This window comes from Neoarius graeffei, chromosome 25 (genome assembly GCF_027579695.1).
Source record: "Neoarius graeffei isolate fNeoGra1 chromosome 25, fNeoGra1.pri, whole genome shotgun sequence".
Classification (NCBI taxonomy): Eukaryota; Metazoa; Chordata; class Actinopteri; order Siluriformes; family Ariidae; genus Neoarius; species Neoarius graeffei.
In genome coordinates this window covers 47,666,377-47,694,148 of record NC_083593.1, presented here as the reverse complement: position 1 = coordinate 47,694,148, position 27,772 = coordinate 47,666,377, and the positions used below count along the sequence as shown (strand labels likewise).

Genomic DNA, 27,772 nt, shown 5'->3' with positions numbered 1-27,772 from the left:
TTTTATGAAACAACAAAGTTTAATTAAAATGTCATTAAAATCATGTTAACAAATCAGAGTCATCATGAAAAATACAGATGTGTAATTCAAGCAGGTAAGATAACTTGGGCACATTTACACCTAGATGTCAGAATAAAATTTGCAGCTTACAGTAATGACCTAACAGTTTAATTTTGCACATACACTAAATTTTAAGCTAAAGTTTAATATTTTCATGGAAGACACCTTCCGAAGGTTTTGATCTCAGAAACACAAACACTGGTCCAAACTGCTGCCTATGTAGAGTTTCTGCTCCCGAATGGAACACTGTGGAATGTTCTGATATGAGATGGGACTGGATCTGATTATCAGCACATGATGGTTATGAGGGATATTTTGATAAAATGAAGAAGCAGAGTAACATGTGTGAGTACACGGAAAGTGAAGTCCTATCTGGAATGCAAATACGTTCTTGGTACAATATGAGTAAAATACAATATAGAAATGAATGAATGAATGAATGAACACATATATAGTGACGGAAAAGGAAAATGCTCATCTAAAAAACATGGAGCTAAAAAATTTTGGTCTTGTCTCCTTTCTGAAAAAACATGACCCAAGATTACCAAAAGAAGATTACATAATGCAAATTAAATCATTAATATTTTATATACAAATTTATTCTCTCTACATTCACTGGATATGAGCAATCATACGCTCTGATTGGCTACTCTACTACTAGAATATCAGTTCATATACCATGAGTAGAGAAAAATAAAATGGCGGCGCATGCGGCTGAACCAACCGAGGACGAAATAAAAATTCTACTCGAAAACAACCCAACCAAACAAAAAAAGCAACAAAATATGGAATGAAAGTATTTGATGCTAAAAACGTATCTTTTTTAAAATTATTTTTCAAGAATTATTATTGCAGCATTTTTCACAAATTGCTCCTGTCATTTTTGTCGGACGTTTTGTATAAAGTTTTTATTTATTGAATTTGCAAAAAATAAAAATGCTCTGTTTCTCAAAATCCAGTGAACATGGATAGAATAAAACAGTTATTCCACTCAATCTCATCGTACATGGCTTATAGCCAACTCGGTGCTACGCGCCTCGTCGACTGTCAGCTCATGTACGACTCGATTTTGTGGAATAACTGTTAAATATTTATGTAATAATGTATAATATAATCTATAATAGATTTAAAAAAAGGTTTATATTGGTCATTACTGCAATGAAGAAAGGATTGATTGTGGATTAAAGCTGGACGATATGACCATAGAGATATAACGTTATAATATTGATGTTACACTTTTCTGAGATACCGCAGATATTGCAATAACATTTAACTGTTTTAAAAATAATTACAAACTCTGGTTGTAGTTGGTTTTCTTTTTTGTGTGTGTTTTTAATTCATTTTTGCAGATATTAAAATAAAAGTATCATCAGATTCAGTATTTCATGCTTCTGTTTTGCAGGCAGTTTGTTTCCTGAACCTGCTGCGTATCTTATGATCCATGTGGTGCATCGTAGAATGCATGTTATCTTTGTCATAATATGCTCTTTTTGTCACATCACTCACTCCTCTTGGGGATTTATGATATTATTATTATAATAATAATAATAATAATAATCAGTTTTAAAAAGATGTGTTGAGTGAGAGACAAAATTACAGAATTGCACAAAATTTCCATGTAAAAGGAGTGAACACGGCAGGAGTGTTTGAGTGTGTGTTATTTTTTTGTGGGTTTAGTTATTTGAAAATGGGTTCGCGAGTAGGACATTTGTAGGTTTTGATTTGGTTCAGAAGTTTCCTGAACTCTGCGTTCTCTTCGTCCCAGTAGTGGATGCCAGTCATTAAGTAGCGTTTTCCCACGTTGCGTCCCATGATGAGATAATGATTTCCTGTATTGTTCAGTTGTGGACAGGGACAGTCAGCTCCGTTTTTTAGATACAACACCAGCTTCCTGAGTTCCTGATTGTTCAGAGCTCCATCCCGCACTGCTTTCTTCTTCTTCTGTAGCATCACCTTCTTATCCGCATTCTCTTTTTTCGTTTTCTTTATTTTTGCTCTGATAGCTAAGATGGGAAAAGGGGGGGGGAGACGTTTATTTTTGTTAATTATACAAATTATCACAACATAGAAATAATGTTACAACACAAGGAAATATGTGGTGTATTGATGCTGAAATTGTAACACTTCCTTATTCTAGTTTAAGTTGTGAATGAGCTGTGGTTTATCTACACAGAATACAAATCCCTCATCAAGAAATAATTATTTTCAACAAAACCACATGTGCCTCTATTACCGGCACCCCTGGAAATGATAGTGAACACAATGTAGCTGAAGCATGTTTCCCATTTAATTTGTACATTTCTGAGTTGATTGGAGTGTGTAGGAACTTTCAAGGTGTAATCCATGACTTTCTGATTAACTGGGGAACAAATATGAGGTGACACAGAGGCCAAATTCCCTTAGTCATCCATCAACATGGGAAAGATGAGAGAGAACACACAAACCAAATGAGGGAGAAGCGTGTCGGCCTTCATAAGTCAGGGGATGGTTATTAAAAAAGCTACTCACCTGAAAATATCCATTTTTACTATTAGAGCAATAAAAAAGTGGACCCCAAATGGAACTGTTACAGACTTGCCTGGAAGAAGGCCCAGGTTTATTTTGCCCCATGTACAGTGAGGAGGAGGGTAAATGAGGCAAAAAAAAAAAAAATCCCCAATGATCACTGTTGGCGAATTACAAGAAAAAGTAAAATTTTGGAGTTTCCAAGTCTCCAAAACCTTCATCAGATGCCACCTATATACCAACAGATTATTTGGAAGGTCTGCCAGGAAAAAGCCTTTTCTGTCAGTTAACCACAAACATAAACACCTGAAATTTGTGAAACGCTACTACAACTTTGACTGGAACCGTGTTCTCTGGTCTGATGGAACAAAAATGGAGCTTTTTGGCAATCAGCACTCAAGGTGGGTTTGGTGTAAAATGAAGGATGGCTATAATGAAAAGAACCCGATCCCAACTGCAAAATAAATATGGTGGATGTTCTGTGATATTTTGGGGCTGTTTTTCCTCCAAAGGCCCTGGAAACCTTGTTCAGATACACGGTATCATGAAATCCCAGGACGTTTTAAATCAGAATCTGCCTGCCTCTGACATGAAATTAAAATTGGGTCGTTGGATCTTCCAGCAGGGCAATAATCCAAAGCATACACTACCATTCAAAAGTTTGGGGTCACCCAGACAATTTTGTGTTTTCCATGAAAAGTCACACTTTTATTTCCCACCATAAGTTGTAAAATGAATAGAAAATATAGTCAAGACATTTTTCTGGCCATTTTGAGCATTTAATCGACCCCACAAATGTGATGCTCCAGAAATTCAATCTGCTCAAAGGAAGGTCAGTTTTATAGCTTCTCTAAAGAGCTAAACTGTTTTCAGCTGTGCCAACATGATTGTACAAGGGTTTTCTAATCATCCATTAGCCTTCTGAGGCAATGAGCAAACACATTGTACCATTAGAACACTGGAGTGAGAGTTGCTGGAAATGGGCCTCTATACACCTATGGAGATATTGCACCAAAAACCAGACATTTGCAGCTAGAATAGTCATTTACCACATTAGCAATGTATAGAGTGGATTTCTGATTAGTTTAAAGTGATCTTCATTGAAAAGAACACTGCTTTTCTTTCAAAAATAAGGAAATTTCAAAGTGACCCCAAACTTTTGAACGGTAATGTATGTCCAAATCAACACACTGAGCACAGAATCAAGCTTCTGACCTGGCCAGCTCAGCCCCCTGACCTGAACCCTATTGAAAACCTGAGGGATGAGCTGAAGAGGAGAGAGCACGAGAGGACCGAGGGCCGTGGATGATCTGGAGAGACTGTGTAAAGAGGAATGATCTCAGATGCCCTGCTCTGTATCTTCAACCTTATAAAAGGTGTTGGGAGAGACTCAGTGCTGTTTTACTGGCAGAAGGTGGTTGTACAAAGTATTAAATAATAGTGGCATGTTTTATTTTGTTGCTGAAAATAATTTCTTGATGAGGGACTTGTTTTTCTCTGAATACATTTATTTCATTTTAAGGCTGGATTTTTCTCATTTTTTCAGTGAGAGATGAAGCGACTTCACCAAAAGGTGGATTTTTTTTTTCAACTAATCTTTCTAAGAGGTGCCAATAATCATAAAGGAAACTGTACAGTGTCTGGCCTACAGTGTTATTTTGAAAAAAAAAATACAGATGTTTATGCTCTCTAGCATTTACAGTATATCTATCAAAATGCAACAAAAATACACACAATTTTAACTGAATTTACAACTTACACCAACAATACAGTTAGGGCTTAATATAAAGCTCTGAGGTACACCTTACTGCTCCTATAATATTACTTAATGTTCAGTTCAAAAAGACCCATCAAATTGTTAGTTTCCATATTTAAATCTGATTGGCTGAGCTGCTATTGAAGCTGTTGTAAAATCCTTAATTTTTAACCAGGAAATTTTAATACCTATGTCATTATTCTGTCCACTGGAAGAAAAAAAAAAACCCTAATACTTGCCTTCCTTCCTTTGCATTCCTTAATGAACATGAAAACTCATCTCATTATCTCTAGCTGCTTTATCCTTCTACAGGGTCACAGGCAAGCTGGAGCCTATCCCAGCTGACTACGGGCAAAAGGCGGGGTACACCCTGGACAAGTCGCCAGGTCATCACAGGGCTGACACATAGACAACCATTCACACTCAATTTAGAGTCACCAGTTAACCTAACCTGCATGTCTTTGGGGGAAACCGGAGCACCCGGAGGAAACCCACGCGGACACCATGCAAACTCCACACAGAAAGGCCCTCGCCGGCCCCGGGGCTCAAACCCAGGACCTTCTTGCTGTGAGGCGACAGCGCTAACCACTACACCACCGTGCCACCCCAACATGAAAACTCATTTTTACAAAATATATTTCTGTTAGAGGTGATATTTAGATAATTTGAAGCTGAGGGGAACAATGTTAACTTGTTTTATTTATTTATTTATTTATTTATTTATTTTAATTGCTGTGGTTTTTTTAGTCTTAACCTCATTTCTGTCAGAATTATATATATATTTTTTATATTTCTCAGAAACTGATTTATTTATTTTTTATTGTTGGTTATAGTGCTATAAAAGATACACTGGGCAGTGAGACAAAGCACTGCTGAGTAGTGACAGAGTCATGCATAACCAAACACACAGACGTAAACACCGCGCCAGATTTGATTGGTTCTGCCTGAATAGCATGACTCACAGCTGTTAAAAACAAAAAGGCCACTATAATAATAAAATGAAATAAGCTGAAGTCCTGAAGCTATGATATGGCGATGTGTGCTCTGTTGAAACCTTTACTTTAAAACACAGGCCATCATGTTCCTGAGTTGTTTACGTCCAGCTGCATTTAAGCATTAATGACTGTTGGGTTCACACTGGGTTTGGCTTATGACGGAAAACCATACAATGGTGAGACAAACCGTATACAGCATTATCAATCTCTACGCCAATGATGATTAAACCTAATTAAAGGACAAACCGTTAGCTCAGGGTCACTGGTCTGGTTTGTAACAAACCAGCTGCTGCATATAATCAAAGACTAATCACCAGACAAAAATGTCATCTTGTTCAACAATGTATAATGGTTGATATGTTTATTTTACATTTGTCAAGGCATTTTAACATACAGTACCAGACAAAAATTTGTACACCCCTACTCACTCATAGGTTTTTCTGTTGACTATTTTCTACATTGTAGAATAACACTGAAGACATCAAAACTATGAAATAACGTATGGAATTACGTGGTAAATACAAACAAGAGACCTGTGCAGGTCTGAGCTCAGCCTTTGTCTGATTGGGAGATGGAAGCTATGGTACATAAATAGAAAATAATAGCCCGCTCAGAAATACGTCGACGCCAAGATTCAAATTGATGTTGCAAAAGCTGTTCCTTTCCTGGACAGCACACTAGACTGCTCAGCCATAGAGAATCCTCTATGGCTGAGCAGTCTAGCAGTCTAACCTTGCAAGCTGAGGTTATGTAACATGGCACTTACATAGTCAGTATGCAGTGACGCCACACCGTGACTTTGGAATCGCTGCCTGAGGCTGGCACGCCAATTACATTCTTAAATGGTAGAACTCGGTTAAGCATACACATAAAGACAGCGGTCTCTATAGGCTTCATCCAAAGGTTGAACCAAAAAGTGTTTTTTAAAAAAAAAACAAAATGTTTCATATTTTAGATTATTTTAAAGAAGTCACTATTTAGGTTGGTGGCACGGTGGTGTAGTGGTTAGCGCTGTCGCCTCACAGCAAGAAGGTCCGGGTTCGAGCCCCGGGGCTGGCGAGGGCCTTTCTGTGTGGAGTTTGCATGTTCTCCCCATATCCGCATGGGTTTCCTCCGGGTGCTCCGGTTTCAGTCCAAAGACATGCGGGTTAGGTTAACTGGTGACTCTAAATTGACTGTAGGTGTGAGTGTGAATGGTTGTCTGTGTCTATGTGTCAGCCCTGTGATGACCTGGTGACTTGTCCAGGGTGTACCCCGCCTTTCGCCTGTAGTCAGCTGGGATAGGCTCCTGCGACCCTGTAGAAGGATAAAGCGGCTAGAGATAATGAAATGAGACTATTTAGGTTATGGTCCCACTACATCTCACAATGGGTTTGTGAATACTTGGTGATGAAAAATTGGTAGCATCGCCACTAATTGTGCAACGCATGGCGAATGTTGTCCAAGCTTCATGACTTGTTTTTTGGTGTGTCTCCGCTTTGTGAGTGGCCAAAAACATAGCTAAAAATTCCAATGCATGCATTGAAATTTGGTGGCGATGTTTTTTGTTGGCAACCTAAGCGGCAAATACTCGCAGATGGGTTTGGGAATATTTCCCGAAGCTCAGGGAAACATCACCAAACGCCTCGTTTTCATCGATAACCCATCACAGAGTATTGCAAACTGTAGTGTGACGTCGATGACACTTTGCACACTATTGGCATTATCTTAACCAGCTTCATGAGGTAGTCACCTGGAATGCTTTTCAATTACCAGCTGTGCCTCGTCAAAAGTTAATTAGTGGACGAGTTTCTTACCTTCTTAGTGTATTTGAAACCATCAAATAGTAAATAATAAACATACAGTAAGTAGCCCTATTCGACACCACAACTGTAGTAATCCATATGTCAATAACCGCTTGACTAAGTAAAGAGAAACGACATCCATCATTACTTTAAGACATGAAGTGACTTTTAATTAATAAAAATAAAGAAAAACTACTGAATTAGAAGGTGTGTCCAAACTTTTGTCTGGCACGGTACATTTACAGGACTGAATGCTTTGCAGTTTCTCAGCAACACAAGATGCAATTTTTTGTCTTATTAAGTTGAAGAGAATAAAGAGATGCTAATGAGAGTACGACTGTTTATAGCTGCTATAACATAAGTGATAACAGGAACTAACTTCCACAACTGCATCACTGATTATTTTCCTGGATGAGTACAACCTGTTCTGTTTTATTCCTTACTTAAACATGCTTTTTTATGTCAAATATAAAAAATTTGTGTTAACTAGCGCATTTTTTTCCCAACAAAACACTGGTTATAAAATTATTGGCACCCATCCTGTAATGTCTACGTACCACAGTTTGTTGAGAATTTTGGTTTGCTACTCTATGCAGGCTAACACTTTAAGATCATTTATATTCTTTACGTTCGTGCATGTGTAATTCCCTCTTCGATTCAGATCACAGATTTTCAGAACCTCCTGTCTTTTTTAAATTGCTGCTTATGTAGGTATCAGGACATCTACAGGTAATCAAAACATTCAGCTTTATTTCAATACACAGTCATATTCATGTTACGTTTGTAAAAAGAACTGGCACCGACTTATTCACGACTCAGCAGTGTTAAACCATGTAATATATATTCGCAGTGCATTATGGGTATTACAAATGGGCTCAAAGAACACCATATGGACACGAGACCAATCTGTAAACCTCTATGAAAAATGTTTTGAAAACAAATTTTTCATAAAATGTCAAGTAAAAACCAATTTATCAAAAGAATTCTAGCATATGAGACAGAGTCTAAACAGAGTTGCACAGAAAACAGTTGATGCAGAGTTATAAACAGCTGTCTTCTAAACACTGTTGCCGTTAGCAACCGTACTTGAGCTTCCTGATAGTGATAACATCTCAGTCCGCATTGTTGAAACTCTTCCTTAGTTACTGGAAGTGTTCTGTTCTTGGTAAACGAAAATCTTCCATTTCTGGTTTAAATCAGATAATCCTCAATGCATGTCAGCGTGACCGTGTTGTTTTGCAAGAACTCTTAATTGATTCAAGGAATCAAGGAGGAAACCTTGGCTGCTCGGGTTGCGTTTACCAAATCCGAAGAAATAATTGCAGATCTAAAAGCAAACATCACTGCCACACAATCTCATGTGTTTATTCTTCTTGTACACACACACAAGCCATTGTGCCAGTGGACCGCGTTTCTGAGTAGCTTTTAAATGGGCTCAAAGTGGGCTCAAAGCCACTATATGAAGTGGCAAAATGATTGCTGTGAACAAAATTTGAAGGAAACTCGAAGAATCTTTCTCTCCATGTCATGCATGGACGTTTTGAACAAAATATGCCTAATCTTCTTTTTTTTAGATATTTTTTGGGCTTTTTTCACCTTTATTGGATAGGACAGTGTAGAGACAGGAAATGAGCAGGAGAGAGACGGGGAGGGATCGGGAAATGACCTCGGGTCGGAATCGAACCCGGGTCCCTGGATTTATGGTATGGCGCCTTATCCACCTGAGCCATGATGCCCCCAATATGCCTAATCTTTTCTTTCCTTCACAGCCACCCACGAGACAACCAAGGCCAGTTCTGGTCCATTACAACAGAAAAAGCATACGAAATGGAATGGATCAGTCGAAAGAATTTAAAATATACAATCCCAAATCAAAAAAAGTTCAGATGGAAGGAAAAATGTAAATGAAAAAGAAAGCAGTGATTTTCTAAATTTAGTGAAAGAAAGCATACCTTTATTCATCACACACTTGTGAAATTTCCTCTCAGCATTTAACCCATCTGAAGCAGTGAACACATACATGCGCACACACCCAGAGCAGTGGGCAGCCATGCTAACAGCACCCAGGAGTTACTGTAGGTGCCTCGCTCAAGGGCACCTCAACCCAAGGCCATCCCATATTAACCTAACCGCATGTCTTTCGACTGTGGGGGAAACCGGAGCACCCAGAGGAAACCCATGCAAACTCCACACAGAAAGGCCCCCGCCAGCCTCTGGATTTGAGCCCAGAACCTTCTTGCTGGGAGCCGACCGTGCTAACCACTACACCACCATGCCACCCTCTTATAGTGTGACTTCTATTTCATTGCCCACAATAAGAACCTAAGATATTTCATGTTTTGTCTGGTCAACTTCATTTTATTTGTTAATATACATCCATTCCTGTGTTTCCAGCCTATAACACGTTCCAAAAAAAGTTGGGACTGGGGCAATTTAGGGCTAGCAATGAGGTAAAACAATTAAATAATGATATTATTTGAAACAGGGTGTGTCAACAAGTGATTGTAATCATGATGTGGTACAAAATTAGTATCCAGGAACGGCCTGGTCTTTGAGCAGCAAAAATGGGCCGAGGATCTCCAGTTTGTCAACAAATGTGTGAGAAAATTATCAATTTTTTTTACAAACAATATTGCTCAAAGAAAGATACAAAGTGGTTTGGATACAGTATTTCACCATCCAAGATGCATAATATCATTAAAAGATTCAAGGAATCTGGAGGAATTTCAGTACATAAAGGGCAAGGGCGCAAGCCTAAGCTGAACACCCGTGATTTCCGATCCCTCAGACAGCACTGCATCATTCATCTGTAACTGATATAACCACATGGACTCAGGATTACTTTGGCAAACCTTTGTCAAGCTCTACAATACAGAGTTATATCCACAAATGCCAATTAAAACTTTCCTGTGCAAAAAGGAAGCAGTATGTTAACTGTGTCCAGAAGCACTGTCAACTTCTCTGGGCTTGGAGGCATCTGGGATGGACCATCACACAGTGGAAATGTGTATTGTGGTCAGACAAATGAGTATTCCAGGTCTTTTTTGTGAAAAATGGACGCCATGTGCTCTGGCCCAAAGACAAAAAGGACCATCCAGACTGTTACCAGGAACAACTCAAAAAGCCAGAGTGTGTCATAGTATGGGGTTGTTTCAGTGCCCTTGGCAAAGGTAACTTACACTTCTGTGATGGAGCTTTAATACAGAAAAGTACATTGAGATTTTGAAGAAACATATGCTGCCTTCAAGACGACATCTTTTTCAGGGAGATTTCAACAAGACAATGCAAAACCACATTCTGCTCACATTACAAAGGTATGGCTGTGGAAGAAGAGGGTGTGTCCCCTCTGTCCCCAATAGAGAATGTGTGGTGAATTTTGAAATGAAAAAAAAAGAAAATGACGACTCCGTAGCGTTGCACACCTTAAGACCTGCTTGCAGGGAGAATGGGACAAAATAACACCTGAAACACTTCATCACTTGGTGTCTTCAGTCCCTAAACATCTTTTAAGTGTTGTGAGAAGGAACGGCAACGTTATAATATGGGAAATGTTTTACCGTCCCAACTTTTTTTGAAACATATTGCAAAAATTTTAATTGAAATGTGTTTATTTTGAAAAAAATGTTTGTTTTTTAATTCATGAGGTAAAACATCAAATAATGTGCTGTTGGATTGTTTTGAGTGCAATACAGGTCAAAGATAATTTACAAATCTTTTTTTTTTTCAGTTTTAATTTCAATTTCAATATACCGTCCCAACTTTTTCTGATGTGGAGTTGGAGTATCTGCAATTATACATTACAGTTTAATTTATATGGGCAGGATGTCAATGAATTGTTGCAGTTTTTCAGCTTAGGCTTGCGCCCTTGCCCTTTACATACCGAAATTCCTCCAGATTCCTTGAATACTGCTAGCATCGAAAATGGCGACTCACTACTTGGTGCACAGGATTCTGGGAAAGGTGAGCCAGCCTCTTTAAAGAACACAAAAAAACCCCTCATACTTCAGTACATCCATTTACAGTTACAGCTAATGTTATGGTATGGCCATGAAACAAATTAGTTCCTGGTATCACTTACATTAGAACAGCTACATTAAAAAAAAAAAAAGTTGAAACTTGCTTGTCTTAATTTTGTTCTTTATTTTTTTTTTCTCTCTTGAAGTTAATAAGACAAAAATGCTTAACAAAACACTCATAATGCATTTAGGAAATAGGATATCAGGCCCCATTTCAAATCCAGGATTAGTTAGAGACTTGAGAGTAATTCAATGCAATCTTACCAAGAAAAAATTCCACAAATTAAGCAAAAAAAAAAAGTTGTTGAGCTACATTTCTTTTTTCCTCAGTGTTTTTTGTGAGGTTCAGTGAGAATGGCGTCGGGTTGGAGGGGATTTATGTTTTAATTCTTTATTTCTGCTTCACTCATTTCCTGCAACCATGAAGCCGTGTCATTACTATAGTATGTTATGGACGGTTTCAGAAACATTACACCGGTAACACAAAAATGTCTCATCTCATTATCTCTAGCTGCTTTATCCTGTTCTACAGGGTCGCAGGCAAGCTGGAGCCTATCCCAGCTGACTACAGGCGAAAGGCGGGGTACACCCTGGACAAGTTGCCAGGTCATCACAGGGCTGACACATAGACAACCATTCACACCTACGGTCAATTTAGAGTCACCAGTTAACCTAACCTGCATGTCTTTGGACTGTGGGGGAAACCGGAGCACCCAGAGGAAACCCACGCGGACAGCATGCAAACTCCACACAGAAAGGCCCTCGCCGGCCACAGGGCTCGAACCCGGACCTTCTTGCTGTGAGGCGACAGCACTAACCACTACACCACTATGCCGCCCCACACAAAAATGTCCCATTCATAACACTTTAACCATTACCGGCTCAAAGTTGATTATTTTCTTAAACCAGCACACACTAAAATCCGATAAGGTCACTGAGCTCAAAAATGTTATTGAAACCGATTACGTAAAAATTTTTGAGGTAAGTAACTTAAATTTTTTAAGGTAAGATTTCTTAAAAATTACACTATAGTTACACTTAATTGTAATTTTTAAGAAATCTTACCTTAAAAAATTTAAGTTACTTACCTCAAAAATTTTTACGTAATCGGTTTCAATAAAATTTTTGAGCTCAGTGACCTTATCGGGTTTTGCAGTGCATTATAAAGTGTTTTATAACACAGCAGTTTGTTTAAACTCACACTTAATGTTGTAAGACATCCACAAAGCAAGTTATTTCCTGTGATACATTATAGCAGCTATAAACAGTCGTTCTCTGACCAGACTCTCTTTTCTTTCTCCTGGCATTATTATTATTATTATTAAGACAAAAAAAATGCAGCTTGTCATGTTACTGAGAAACCACAAAGTGCAACATTCCCTGTCCTGAAGACTTTCGGACATTCATTACAAAAATGAGATACGTTTTTTAAAATCTGTATAATTTGAATCTGCACTCTGCCAAAGATGTGCAACCAATAAGACGAATTATACTGCAAGGTTGAATGTTTGAATCACAGCACTGACCATAAACAACAATCAGAAAGGTTTAAGTACACCTAGAACCTCAATCTGTTTTACTTTATTTAAAATTGAGACAGATCCAGCCTTTACTTATGCTAGAAATCCTGGTATGAAACTGAATTCGATCTGAAATCCCTGTTCACACAACGTTCACTTCATTTTCCAAATTACAATGTTATACACTAAAGTGTTTCCCACTTATATTAGTCAACAGCTATGGAACATTGTTTGAGAGATAAAATTAGACCATAAATTATATTTGGGCTGTTTCACAATCATGTATGTCTTTTTGAATAACACCAACTAACTCCTGCAGCTAGGTCCAGTATATATACACTGGAGTTTCTTCTACTTTATTTACAACGACACACCCACACCAGTCCTACCTACAGCACTAATGTCTCTAATAAGTTCTTATGCTTGTCAGAGTCAAATGCCGGCTCAGTTTTGACCTTGTGGTCATTTTATTTAATTCTACTTTAATTATTACACTTAGATTTTAAATTCAGAATTGCATTTTTTTTTCGCACTAACCAGGCTTTGGGACGTATACAATACTTTCATTCACAATAGAAAGATATTTAAGTGAAAGTTAAATTTTTTTTTGTAAACTAAGTGCCTCTAACAGGATCCTTCATCCATCAAAAATTTCCTCTCCAGAAAACATTCACCATATGATGAGCTTGTAAATGATTTTTAAAGAAAATATTTGCTCTTTTGAAGCAGAATACTCTGTTGTTACACAGTCAAAAACAGGACTTGAAACAGATGTGAGACACATTTGCGGCGGAGCTTCACATGTGGTTGAAATGTGAGTCAGTCAAAAAGTGTCCTCTCCGGAAAACCACAAGGATCATCAGCACTTCAATTGTTATTACAGTCACCACCGTGTACAAACATTGCTGCACTGTATGTACTTGAAAATTTGTGCTTAACATACATGACAGACATTTCAACAGTTTTTCACTTTGTATCCCTCACTCTTGTGAACTATAAGAAAGGTGGTCAGTTTTAGAAACACACTATTTACTATTTCTCAGCACAAGTAACACGTCCAGTATTTGACCTGTAGCTCTGAAATTCTGATTAGATTAGATTAGATTAGATTAGATTAGATTAGATTAGATTAGATTCAACTTTGTCATTGCACATGTCACAGGTACAAGGCAAAGAAATGCAGATTGCATCTAACCAGAAGTGCATAGCAATAAATAACGTGTAATATACATAAATATAAATGTACAGAAATTACAGGGTATGGAATGGTATAATGATATAGATATTTACAGTATGTACAAATGTGCGATATGAATGTACTATAGTACAACGGTATGATTATAGATATTTGCAGTATATACAAAATGCAGTATGAATAAACAGTAGTGCAAACGGTGATAGTGCAGTGATAGTAATAGTGCAGTTCATTTCCATCTCAAAAGGTCATTTTTGGCAGCAAAGAAACACAAAAATCTGAGGTTTGATTTTTTTTGGATTATTATGGACCCGAAAAGTCGACCCTGACTATGAAAACAGCCCACTAAAGCTTTATAACTGAAGAAGCAGCTCTTGTGAGCAGACTCAGAATTTTTCTCCTGTATATTTTATACAGTACCAGTCAAAAAATTTGGCCATACCTTCTAATTCAATATTTTTCCTTTCTTTTTTTTATTAATTAAAAGACACTTCTTCATGTCTTAAAGTAATGATGGATGTCGTTTCTCTTTACTTAGTTGAGCGCTTCTTGACACAACACGGATTACTACAGGGCTATTTACTGTATTTTCATTATTTACTATTTACTGTTTGATGGTTTGAAACACATTAAGAAGGCAGAAAACTCGTCCGCTAATTAACTTTTGACGAGGCACCTGTTAAGTGAAAATTAGGCATTCCAGGTGACTACTTCATGAAGCTGGTTAAGATAACACCAATAGTGTACAAAGCATCATCGAGGTAAATGCTGACTACGCTGAAGAATCTAAAATATGAAACATTTTGGGTTTTAACATTTTTTTTTCCATTTACAACATAATTCCATATATGTTCCATATGTTATGTCATAGTTTTGATGTCTTCAGTATTGTTCTACAATGTAGAAAATACAAAATACAGGAAAACCTATGAATGAGTAGAGCAGGGGTGTACAAACCTTGCGCTGGTACTGTCGATCCATATGGATTATTAATATATCATCTCTGAGAGTTACACAGTGCTTTAAACCCTGACATCATTTCGCAACATGTATACAAATTCAAACCAGATGTAGGTTTTGGTTTTTTTTTTTCCTGGCCCCTTGAATACCACTTATTTTATTTTGCAAGTTTAATTATACATGAGTTTGGATACTTTTTTATAATCTCCTACAAAAAAAAATATTCCACATTGTTATTCTTGTTTTCTTTTAGAATTTTACTAGAGTTTCTTAAACGTGAACAGTGCTGCCTGGGAAAACAGCTGTTGTAATATTTAATATAAAAATATAGCCGTTTCTGAATATGAATTGTTCAGTAGAATCAAAGGTGGTAGATTTCCACACTCAGTATTTCCTGTTTACTGTGATTTACCAGTGAAAATGTTTACCTTCTTTTCGTACTGCACAACATCAAGGATTGTATTCAGAGCAGGCAACATAAGGTTAACAGATTAGACCGAGTAGACAGACACATGGGGAACGTTCTCCGTATCAGGCTTGTGCTATCCAGGTGCATGTGTTTTTGTGCGGCCAGTTCAGATTATTTATGTCCTCTGTGTAAAGTTCATGCTCCTGAAGTTGCCAGTTATTTTCCTTCTATCAGAAAAGGAGTTTTTTTCAAAGTAGCGTTTAGTAGAGCTGGATCAATATGACTTTTTCTGATGCCGATAAGGAAAACTTGCGTATCAGCTAATATCAATATTATTTATATAAAACCACTCAGCTTTAATTTAAAAAAAATACAGGGAAATCCATAGCTAAAAAGACAATTTAGACAAAAAATGCAGCTTTCAGATAAAAATCACATATTGCCAATATAATAAATATTATAAAGGATACATTTACAAACAAAATGAATCCTGACAAGAAAATACAATCAAGTCTCTTTCTACTGTACTGTATGTGAACATTTCCAGTTCAAAAAAAAAACCTTTTCCAAGGCCAATTCCAATCTTTTCCATTTGTTACAGATCAAAGTATAGTATCAAATTCATTCTTTTTTTTCCCTCTAAGATCCAATTCATTTTTTTTCTTCTGGCATCTGGTATCCCAATACTGATCCTGGGAAACACAGCCATCGTCTCCCTCTTTTATAAACAAGTACTTACTTCCAGGCACGAAATATCAGGTTGTAGAAAATACAGACTAATAAAGCTGATTGTGTATAGGATAAAAGCATTAAAAATTAAAGATAAGTCTACTGGAATAATATAACAATGAGTAGGCAACAGATATCCAAATAAACATCGATAGTTATTCTACGCTGTATACTGAGAATAGGTTGAAACCTATTAATATTACTTTAGCATACAGCAGATCTTAATAAATATTCGAGAAATGGGTCAAACAAAATAAACCTCGGTTCTGAACAGTGGACACTGTTTTATGAAAGCATCAATTAAAGATCAGGGTCAGAACTGTGTCTAACTGAGACGCTTGCTTTTCTAGAAAATTCCCAGAACTAAGCAGCACTTGAACCTTGAGGATCATGTGATGGTCAGAATCCTGATACCCACACATCTGGCCCTCAGACTCCTTACTACAACGTTTACTGGAGGATCACACTCACTTTACATGTGATCACAAGTTTTTCACATGTGATTTGATTATCTGAGTAGTATGTGATTTATATGTGGGGAAAAAAATGTGTGAAAGTGCAGTTCATGAATATGACGTGCCACAGAATTCACGTCATATAAATAAAACCACATGTCCTATGTATGAAACAATGATGTGAAATTAAAAATGACCACGTGAAAATAGTGTTATACGCAGAATACAAGACTAAGCAAAGTATTATACACACTGTACAAGGTCATATAAATTATTCACACTATATAAGGCTACATAAAGTATTATAAACACTATACAAGGCTCAATCAAGTATTATAAATACTGTACAAGGCTACATAGATCATTAGTCGCACTATATAAGGCTAAATAAAATATTTTAAACACTATACAAAGCTAAATAAAGTATTATTCATGTTATTTAAGGCTACATAAAGTATTGTAAACAACATATAAGACTAAATAAAGTATTATAAACACTAAGGCTAAATAAAGTATTATTCACACTATATAAGGCTACATGAAGGATTATAAACAATATATAAGGCTAAATAAAGTATTATAAACACTATATAAGGCTAAACAAACCATTATTCACTCTATATAAGACTACGTAAAGTATTATAAACAATATATAAGGCTAAATAAAGTATTATAAATACTATATAAGGCTAAACAAACCATTATTCACTCTATATAAGACTACATAAAGTATTATAAACAATATATAAGACTACATAAAGTATTATAAACACGATATAAGGCTAAACAAAGTATTATAAACACTATATAAGGCTACATAAAGGATTATAAACAATATATAAGGCTAAATAAAGTATTATAAACACTATATAAGGCTAAACAAACCATTATTCATGCTATATAAGACTACATAAAGTATTATAAACACTATATAAGGCTAAACAAAGTATTATTCACACTATATAAGGCTACATAAATGATTATAAACAATATACCATATAAGGCTAAATAAAGTATTATAAACACTATATAAGGCTAAACAAACCATTATTCACTCTATATAAGACTACATAAAGTATTATGAACAATATATAAGGCTAAATAAAGTATTATAAACACTACATAAGGCTAAATAAAGTATTATTCACACTATATAAGGCTACATAAAGGATTATAAACAATATATCGTATAAGGCTAAATAAAGTATTATAAACACTATATAAGGCTAAACAAACCATTATTCACTCTATATAAGACTACATAAAGTATTATGAACAATATATAAGGCTAAATAAAGTATTATAAACACTACATAAGGCTAAATAAAGTATTATTCACACTATATAATGCTACGTAAAGGATTATAAACAATATATAAGGCTAAATAAAGTATTATTCACACTATATAAGGCTATGTAAAGAATTAAAAACAATATTAAGGCTAAATAAAGTATTATAAACACTATATAAGGCTAAACAAACCATTATTCACTCTATATAAGACTACATAAAGTATAATAAATAATATATAAGGCTAAATAAAGTATTATAAATGCTATACAAGGCTAACCAAGCCATCATTCACTCCATGGCTACATAAAAAAGTATTATAAACACTAAGGTTACATAAAGTATTATAAATGCTATACAAGGCTACATAAATCATTATTCACATTATATAAGGCTAAGTAAAATATTATAAACACTATACAAGGCTAAACAAGGTATTATACACACTGTACAAGGCTACATAAATTATTATTCACACTATACAAAGCTATATGAAGTATTATACACACTATATAAGGCTGCATAAAATATTACACACACGACTGTAATATGTATAATTTACTGGAAAATCACATACACTTTCCATGTGACCAAACATTTTTCACACGTGATTATATGAGTTACAGGTGGAACTGCAGTTCAACATGTGCCCCAAAATCAAGCGATATCATGTGAATAATATTTGATAAATAAAACCACGTGGCGTCCTACATGTAAAAAAAAAAAAGGAAAGGGAAAATAAATGAATCATGTAAAAAGAATCATGTGTGAAAATAAAAGAATGTTTAGAAAAAATAAAACATGCACCACGTGTAAAATGTCCATATGTGAAATATGGGTCTAAAATAACATTTATGTTCCTTTTATTTAATCGATAAGCTTGACATAATATACAGCTTTATAGTACATTATACACTTATAATCATACAGGCTTATGATTTGCCTAAAGCTTGTATTAAGCTCTGTATCTTTATAAAAACTATAGATATAATCTTCTACACTATAGTTTCATAAATGTATGCTCTATAAGAGTGCATAATACTCGATATTAGATTCAGAATGTAGACATAATTGTTAAGTCTCTATACCTTTAAATAGACTGTAAAACACTATAATGTTATATCATTCTACGGTATATATGTTTCATTACATCATATATTATTATAAACGCTCTGGTGAATACAATAGATTATAATCCATCATTTACAAATTTATTGGATGAACTGTGTTCATGGAAATAGAAAAATGAAATGTAATGCCGAGCCATGTTTGATGTGAATGACAATATTTATTCTGACTCTAAAAGAGATATTAAAGTCACTTACCAAACTCACTGGCACACATGTTCTCCAGAATGACATCTGGGCTCATCTCGAAGTCACATGGTGGACATGCAGGCGTGTGTTCTGTACGTTCAGAAGGAGACACATTTGAATAAACAAGATTACACCACAAGGCTGCCTTCCTGTTTTCTCAGCTGATCTCAAATCAATTAAGAGGTACACGCTGCACTGCTGCTCTAAAGCTGGCCAATAAGGAGCCTTAAAAGAAAGGTGTCCTTTTGCTGACTTCTATAAGGATACATTGAGTTTACACACTACATGCAGCTGTGTTGATTATTATACAGACTACATAAGGCTACGTAGAGTACTATACACACTTTATGAGGCTACATTAAAAAAATACACACTATAAGTTTGAGCACAATTTTTAGACACTACAAGGCTATACACACTATTAGGCTATGTAGAGTACACACTCTGTGAGGCTACATTAAAGATCATACACACTATAAGGTTACGTAGAGTACTACCATATACACACTAGTTTTATAAGGCTATGTAGAGTAATATACATACTCTGTGAGGCTACATAACAGATTATACATACTATATATGTTCATACAGAATTTTATAGACACTATAGGGCTACATAGAGTACTATACACACTATATGGCTGTGTAGAGTATTATACATACTCTATGAGGCTACATAGAGTACTATACACACTATATGGCTATATAGAGTACTATACACTATGAAACTACATAGAGTACTATGCACACTATATGGCTATGTAGAGTACTATACACACTCTATGAAGCTACATAGAGTACTATACACACTCTATGAGGCTACATAGAACATTTTACACCCTATAAGTTTGTACAGAATTTTATAGACACTATAAGGCTACATAGAGTACTATACACACTATATGGCTATGTAGAGTACTATACACACTCTATGAAGCTACATAGAGTACTATACACACTATATGGCTAAGTAGAGTACTATACACACTCTATGAAGCTACATAGAGTACTATACACACTCTATGAGGCTACATAGAACATTTTACACCCTATAAGTTTGTACAGAATTTTATAGACACTATAAGGCTACATAGAGTACTATACACACTATATGGCTATGTAGAGTACTATACACACTCTATGAAGCTACATAGAGTACTATACACACTCTATGAGGCTACATAGAACATTTTACACCCTATAAGTTTGTACAGAATTTTATAGACACTATAAGGCTACATAGAGTACTATACACACTATATGGCTATGTAGAGTACTATACATACTATATGAGGCTACATAGAGTACTATACACACTATATGGCTATGTAGAGTACTATGCACACTCTATGAGGCTACATAGAGTACTATACACACTCTATGAGGCTACATAGAGTACTATACACACTGTATGAGGCTACAGAAAAGATTATACATACCATATATGTTTGTACAGAATTTTATAGACACTATGAGGCTACATAGAGTACTTGACACACTAAAAGGCTATGTAGAGTACTATACACACTCTATGAGGCTGCATAAAAGATTATACTCACTATATAAAGTTGTGCAAAATATAATACAAACTATAAGGCTACATTTATTGCTTTACTCACTCTACATTGGCTGTGTAGAGCATAGAGTACACTTTAAGACTACGTAGGGTATTATACACTCTTTAAAGTGACAGAGAGGATTATGCACACTATATAAATCAGTAGATTATTATACATATAGAGTATCATACACAGTATATAAGGCTATATTATGTATTAAATATACTCTATAAAGCTACATAAACTGTTATAAAGACTGCATGAGGGTATGCAGAATATCATATACACGATAAAGCTACATAGATGATTATAAACTCTCCATGTGTTGTTATTTGAAAATAATGACTTTTGGGGTTGAGCCACATCATAACACCCAGTCATTAAATATTTCCCTATAACAGCATACTACATACCCTGTCATGTTCTATTCCTTGCATATAAGACTACATAGAATGCTGTGAACGATATTATATATATTATATACACACACCAGACTTTTCAGGAGTTTCCGTGTGGTTATAACTGATACACAACTCCTTTTCCTCATGTGGAAACCTGCTGCAGTTGAGCATTTCTGGCCAGACGTAGCCGAACGCCTCCATGATGGGGCTGCAGGCGTCACGCACAGACTCGCAGAACTGCTGGCAAGGAAGAACTGCTTTCTCCAAACACACTGGCGCAAAGAGCGAGCACAGAAGAACCTGCGTACAGTTGATATATTACATCAGATATACTGGGCTAAGTATACTGTAAGTAGCATAAGTTTTCACCACCTTGAACTTTTAATGCTAAAACCTGGAACTGAAATGGATTGAATTGACATTTTATGTCTTGAATCTACACAGAATAGCCTATAATGTTGTAGTGGGGGGGTGTCTATATATAAAAAAGGTAAAAGTTAAGTAAAAAGTTGAGAGTTGCGTAAGTGTTCATGCTCATTGCTGTGAAACCCCTCAATTAGTTCGAGTGCAACCAGAAGGCACATCATTAGTTGGATGGATTCAACCTGTGTGTGTGTCACATGATCTCAAAATAAAAAAAAAAAAATCACTTGTTCCTGGAAGACCCCAGAGTTTGTTTGAGAACAAAGACAAAGACAATCATGAAGATCAGGGAGCTATCAAAACAAAACCAGATGAAGTTTTGTAAAGGTATCAATCAAGGATTGATTTAAATCAGAGCAGGGACGATTGTGACGGGTTTGTGAAATCTGTGCAGTTGTGCATTGTGGCACTAGTTGTTCACGGAGTCTGGACATGTGACTTCTGATGAAGATGTGATTAAAATGTTCAATCGAATGTATTACATTCGATGTCAATTCATATTATTCTTGAGAGTCAATTCACAATCTTCAAACAGGCGTTCCATGTACCACTAGAGACAGAATAAGCAAAAGTTTAAGATTTATTTCAACATCTATTACATTCGAGTCTTTTTTCATGCACATGAGTCATATGATTTGGCATTAATCAAGCCTGAAGATGCCAAGAGTGTATGCTTTTAATATATTCAGTAAAATGTGTATGTATATATATATATATATATATATATATATATATATATATATATATATATATATATATAAACTCGTATTAGTCTTTACACGCTGATGAAGACAAATATTTTAAATGGTTGTGCTGTTTAACAAACTTTAGGCTCTGGTCACACTGGGGTAATTAGAAAGAAAGAAAGACTTTATTCATCACACACTTGTGAAATTCCTCTCTGCATTTAACCCATCTGAAGCAGTGAACACACACATGAGCAATAAGCACACACACACATACCCAGAGTACGTTAGCATCCATGCTAACAGCGCCCAGGGAGCACTTGGGAGTTAGGGGCCTCGCTTAAGGGCACCTCAGCTCAAGGCTGTTCCATATTAACCTAACCGCATGTCTTTGAACTGTGGGGAAAACCGGAGCACCCGGAGTTAAAGTGCCATTCCACCATTGGATGTATTCTTTGGGATAAAATACAATATATTTTATGACAACATGACTAGACAGAGAAATCTTTTAGCTTCAAAATAATATGTCAAACATAATTTTTTGACAACGACAAGTATATTAATTTTGCGACCAAAGTCACCTACCCTTTTAATTTCCGCGCGGTAGTGAAACGTGATGTCATCGGCAGGTTCCCCTTCTTGTGTACCACGTCACGTGTGACGTGGCACAGATTATCAGCAATGGCGGATAGAACGCGATTTCCACTTGTCGATTGCTGTGCCGATATTCACCATCGACCGTCTCCTTTGGGCATCACTTGCTATTTTCCTTCGCTTCTTTTCCGAAGCTGACAATCGCGTTCTATCCGCCATTGCTGATAATCTGTGCCACGTCACACGTGACGTGGTACACAAGAAGGGGAACCTGCCGATGACATCAAGTTTCACTACCACGCGGAAATTAAAAGGGTAGGTGACTTTGGTCGCAAAATTAATATACTTGTCGTTGTCAAAAAATTATGTTTGATATATCATTTTGAAGCTAAAAGATTTCTCTGTCTAGTCATGTTGTCATAAAATATATTGTATTTTATGCCAAAAAAATACATCCAATGGTGGAATGGCACTTTAACCCACGCAGACATGGGGAGAACATGCAAACTCCACACTAAAAGGCCCCCGCCGGCTGCTGGGCTCAAACCCAGGACCTTCTTGCTGTGAGGCGACTGTGCTAACCACTTACACCACCGTGCCGCCCCAGTACATATGTTTTTGAATAACAAAATGATAAACAGTATCGCTCCCTGACCTGCTCTGAGTCCTTCTCTGTGTACAGCCTTATTGTTGTCTAGAAAATATATCTGTACTTTTTAAACATCTGTAAACTGTATTAGTTTCAATACTTTCTTCTATTTTCATTCCTGAGTGAGTGTTCAGTCCTTGGAACTTAAAATTTTTCTAATGAGAATTCCTTCTCTTTAGTTTGATGAATTAGTGTTTGTCTAAATCCTTTACCGAGATATTTTTTATAAACTACACCTTCAGAAATGTCGCATGATGTATAATCTCAAAAATAATGAGACTGTATGTTCTTAAATATGCTGCCATTGATTGTGTTGTTCTGAGAGTGAAAATAATTCTTTTTTTTAATATAAAACACAAAATCAGTGGTTGGTGAAATAGTGCATCATTTTGAGCAAAGTGGAAATGCGACTTAAATGAGTCAGTGAACAATTCAGAGCATTTTGTTGTTTTACAATATGGAGAACATCCAGGCATACTTCATTTCCAAATCTAATCTAATCTAATCTAATCTAATCTAATCTAATCTAATCTAATCTAATCTAATCTAATCTAATCTAATCTAATATAATATAATATAATATAATATAATAGTCTATTATGGAAAAAAAAAAACTTTGCCCAGGGCTTCTCCTTAACATTTTATAGAAGACGGCTTCTGCCAGCTTCATATTGACCATCGTCTATTGTTACTGTTTGTTTTTCGTAACAGTAGGATTAACATATTATATATTGTACTGTATTATATATTTTTTAAACATTGGGACGACTAATAGTCACTTTGTCACTTGTTTCTATCATGTTACTAATGATAAAACTGTGGATTTCTATTGTGATCTTTACTTAATATGTTCATCATTAATTTTAGAAAACATTGGGTATGAATTTGGAAAATATTGAAGATTTTCTAAACCTTGTTATTGTTATATATTTATGGTTGTTACTGCTGTAAGAAATGAATAACAGCCTGTTATTTAGGCCAACATCTTAATATAGTATATCAAACTTTATGTACGTTTTTGTAAAATATTAGAACGTCGTTGTGATGAATTAAAAAAAACCAACAACCCTGCTATTGAAATGCTCATTGTTGATGCCATTAATAAGCATGCTAAAGATAAATAATGTTTTAAAATGCAATTGTATAAAAGGGAAAAGCCTAAACCAAAGAAAATGTGTCTCCCAGATTCCCCGTCACTGAAAATTAGTCATTCCATTACAGGCATTTAGCAGACGCTCTTATCCAGATCGACGTACAACATACCCACACAGCAAATTTTATAGTGTTAAATCAACTCTGAGAGAGTTCATTTTAACACTATGCTGGTGTTTATTTGGTCCCAATCTCTGCAGTGTTAATTCGACACTTCCTAAATACATAATTGACTCCTTCACAGTTAAATCAACTTTTTACAGTCATTTCAACTCAATATTTTAACACTTTTGCTTAACACTGGGAAATTAACTCTGAAAATTTTGCTGTGGGGGGCAGTTAGGGGTTAGGTACCTCGCCTAGCCATTCCTGCTGGTCCAGGGAATTGAACCAGCAACCTTTTGATCCCTTCTTCTTGAACCATTAGGGGTGGCTTCCCCTAAACGGTTCCCTTGTCGCAAATATTATTCTAAATCATTAGTATTGTTGCATTTCTAAAAATATATAACTTTCCTTTATTAGTCATGATATTCAGGAAGATTTTGGACTTCAGCTGGTATCACTTTGGTGTTTCTGTGTAATACAAGAGAGCACATTCTGAAGACATCCAGAAGTATGAACTTTTACCTTCACACAGTTTAATATCTTCACAGAAAGAAATTAATCTATTAAAGAGTCACAGTATTAAAGAATAATAGTTTTTACCTTCTAACTGAAGCTTTCCTTCTGGCTTGATAAAAGTAAAATATCACGTCTTTTTAATGAGTCGGAAAAATTCCACGGTACAAGTTAACATATTGCATTATACCGTAATGCAATGCCGTCCTTCTGAATTACTCTGTGCCCCTTTTCATAGCCAATTAACTATTTTTTTAATGTTTCCTCAGTACAATGCCTTATTATCAGTGCAAAAAAAAGACATTTTATCAAGTGAAATTGCTGTAAACACTCTATAGACAGACATATCTATTATTTCCTAATTATCATAGTTTACTATAAACCAAAATTCTTGATCTATTCATAGACATTTATACATAATTTACAACATTTCAAGTTTGAAACAGTCTTGTTCTAGTGGCAGATATATTTTGAGTATATATTTAGTCAATTTTGGTTAAAATAATAAGCCATGCTTGTTTAGAATATGATATAAACATTTTTTTTCTTCACACATCCATATCATCTTAACGATTTCAGAAATGCATCATGTACTGTGTTTTAGAAAGCTTAGACAAGTTGGAAAGTCCTCATTGGAAGTGTTACAATACATCTGAATTCACTCTAGAGTAATCTTTTAAACCAGAATTTTATTTAGATAACTTTGTTGAACAAAAATATTCTTTTTCATAACCTTTTGGTTACCTTCATGTGAAATCTCAGACATTATAACGCCTCTAATAATGATGATTAAAAAAAAAAAAACTCATTAGGCTATATTGCAGTGACCGGATATGGGCCGCACGAGCTTACCTGTGTGCCCACGTGACACTTCCTGTGCACGAGCGGCACCCAGCTGCTCGCCTGCTGCTTGACCTCGGCCAGGCTCTCGTGCTCCAGCAGGTTGGGCAGCAGCATGCGCGTGTATCCGATGCCGTAGCAGAGTCGCAGGTCCTCGGGGATTTCCGTGCAGCGGCTCTGGAGGTAGCCTCGCGCGCTCCACGCGTACTCGTAATCTGAAGAAGAGCCGGTCGAAGGCACGCGGCTGAGGAGTGCGAGCGAAACCAGCACAAACATCTCCCTCATGGCACGAGCGAGAAGCGCCTGCATGCTGTAACAGATAGAAAGCGCTGTACCGGTAATTATAGCTTACAGTCAAGTGAAAGATTCCGCCTTCTGTCTTCCTGCTGTTCTTCTTCTGTCTTGATCTTCCTGCAGCCTTTGGGTTGAGCTGCATGAAGATAAATGCACCAGCAGAGGGAAAGAAAAGGCAGCCGAGTTTCTCTTCAGATTGGCACCCTGACAGAATGGCTCGGTCACTTTGAGAATTTGCCCAAACTTTCCCCCCTTTTCTCCTTGGCATGAAGTTGTGATTAATTAAGATGCATAAATCAGCAAAACAAAAAGTGTGTTGACAGACCGAGTAAGAAAAATACATTGCAAACTTGAGCTTATTTATGCTTCCTGGAACCAGTTCATTCATCTCAGTGTTCTCACATCTCAGTCAGTGTTCTCATATCTCAGTGTTCCCTCATCTGTCAGTGTTCTCTCATTTCAGTGTTCTTACATCTCAGTCAGTGTTCTCTCATCTCAGTGTTCCCTCATCTCAGTGTTCTTACATCTCAGTCAGTGTTCTCTCATTTCAGTGTTCCCTCATCTCAGTCAGTGTTCTCTCATCTCAGTGTCCCCTCATCTCAGTGTTCCCTCATCTCAGTCAGTGTGCTCTCATTTCAGTGTTCTTACATCTCAGTCAGTGTTCTCTCATCTCAGTGTTCCCTCATCTCAGTGTTCCCTCATCTCAGTCAGTGTTCTCTCATTTCAGTGTTCTTACATCTCAGTCAGTGTTCTCGCATCTCAGTGTTCCCTCATCTCAGTGTTCTTATATCTCAGTCAGTGTTCTCTCATTTCAGTGTTCCCTCATCTCAGTGTTCTTACATCTCAGTCAGTGTTCTCTCATTTCAATGTTCTTACATTTCAGTCAGTGTTCTCTCATCTCAGTGTTCCCTCATCTCAGTCAGTGTTCCCTCATCTCAGTGGTCCCTCATCTCAGTCAGTGTTCTCTCATCTCAGTGTTCTCTCATCTCAGTGTTCCCTCATCTCAGTGTTCTTACATCTCAGTCAGTGTTCTCTCATCTCAGTGTTCTTACATCTCAGTCAGTGTTCTCTCATCTCAGTGTTCTTACATCTGTCAGTGTTCTCACATCTCACTGTTCTCACATCTCAGTCTTCTCTCATCTCACTGTTCTTACATCTCAGTCAGTGTTCTCTCATCTCAGTATTCTAACATCAGTGTTCTCTCATCCCAGTGTTCTCACATCTGTGTTCTCACATCTGTGTTCTCTCATCTGATTATTCTTACATCTCAGTGTTCTTACATCTCAGTCAGTGTTCTTACATCTCACTGTTCTCACATCTCAGTGTTCTCACATCTGCGTTCTCTCATCTGATTATTCTTACATCTCAGTGTTCTCTCATCTCACTGTTCTTACATCTCAGTCAGTGTTCTCACATCTCAGTGTTCCCTCATCTGTGTTCTCTCATCTCAGTGTTCTCACATCTCACTGTTCTCACGTCTCAGTGTTCTCTCATCTCACTGTTCTTACATCTTAGTCAGTGTTCTCTCATCTCAGTATTCTAACATCTGTGTTCTCTCATCCCAG

At 36.3% G+C, this 27,772-nt stretch overlaps 1 protein-coding gene across 1 annotated transcript; it reads right to left on the bottom strand.

Moving 5' to 3' along the window:
- sfrp1b (secreted frizzled-related protein 1b) lies at positions 1-26,378 on the bottom strand. Its single transcript, XM_060908351.1, has 4 exons — positions 25,926-26,378; positions 21,041-21,251; positions 19,001-19,081; positions 1-2,063 (listed from the first exon to the last, which is right to left on the bottom strand). The coding sequence occupies exons 1-4, from the start codon at positions 26,220-26,222 to the stop codon at positions 1,738-1,740; spliced, it is 915 nt and encodes a 304-aa protein (XP_060764334.1). The 5' UTR covers positions 26,223-26,378; the 3' UTR covers positions 1-1,737.
- Between the last annotated feature and the right edge of the window lie 1,394 nt (positions 26,379-27,772).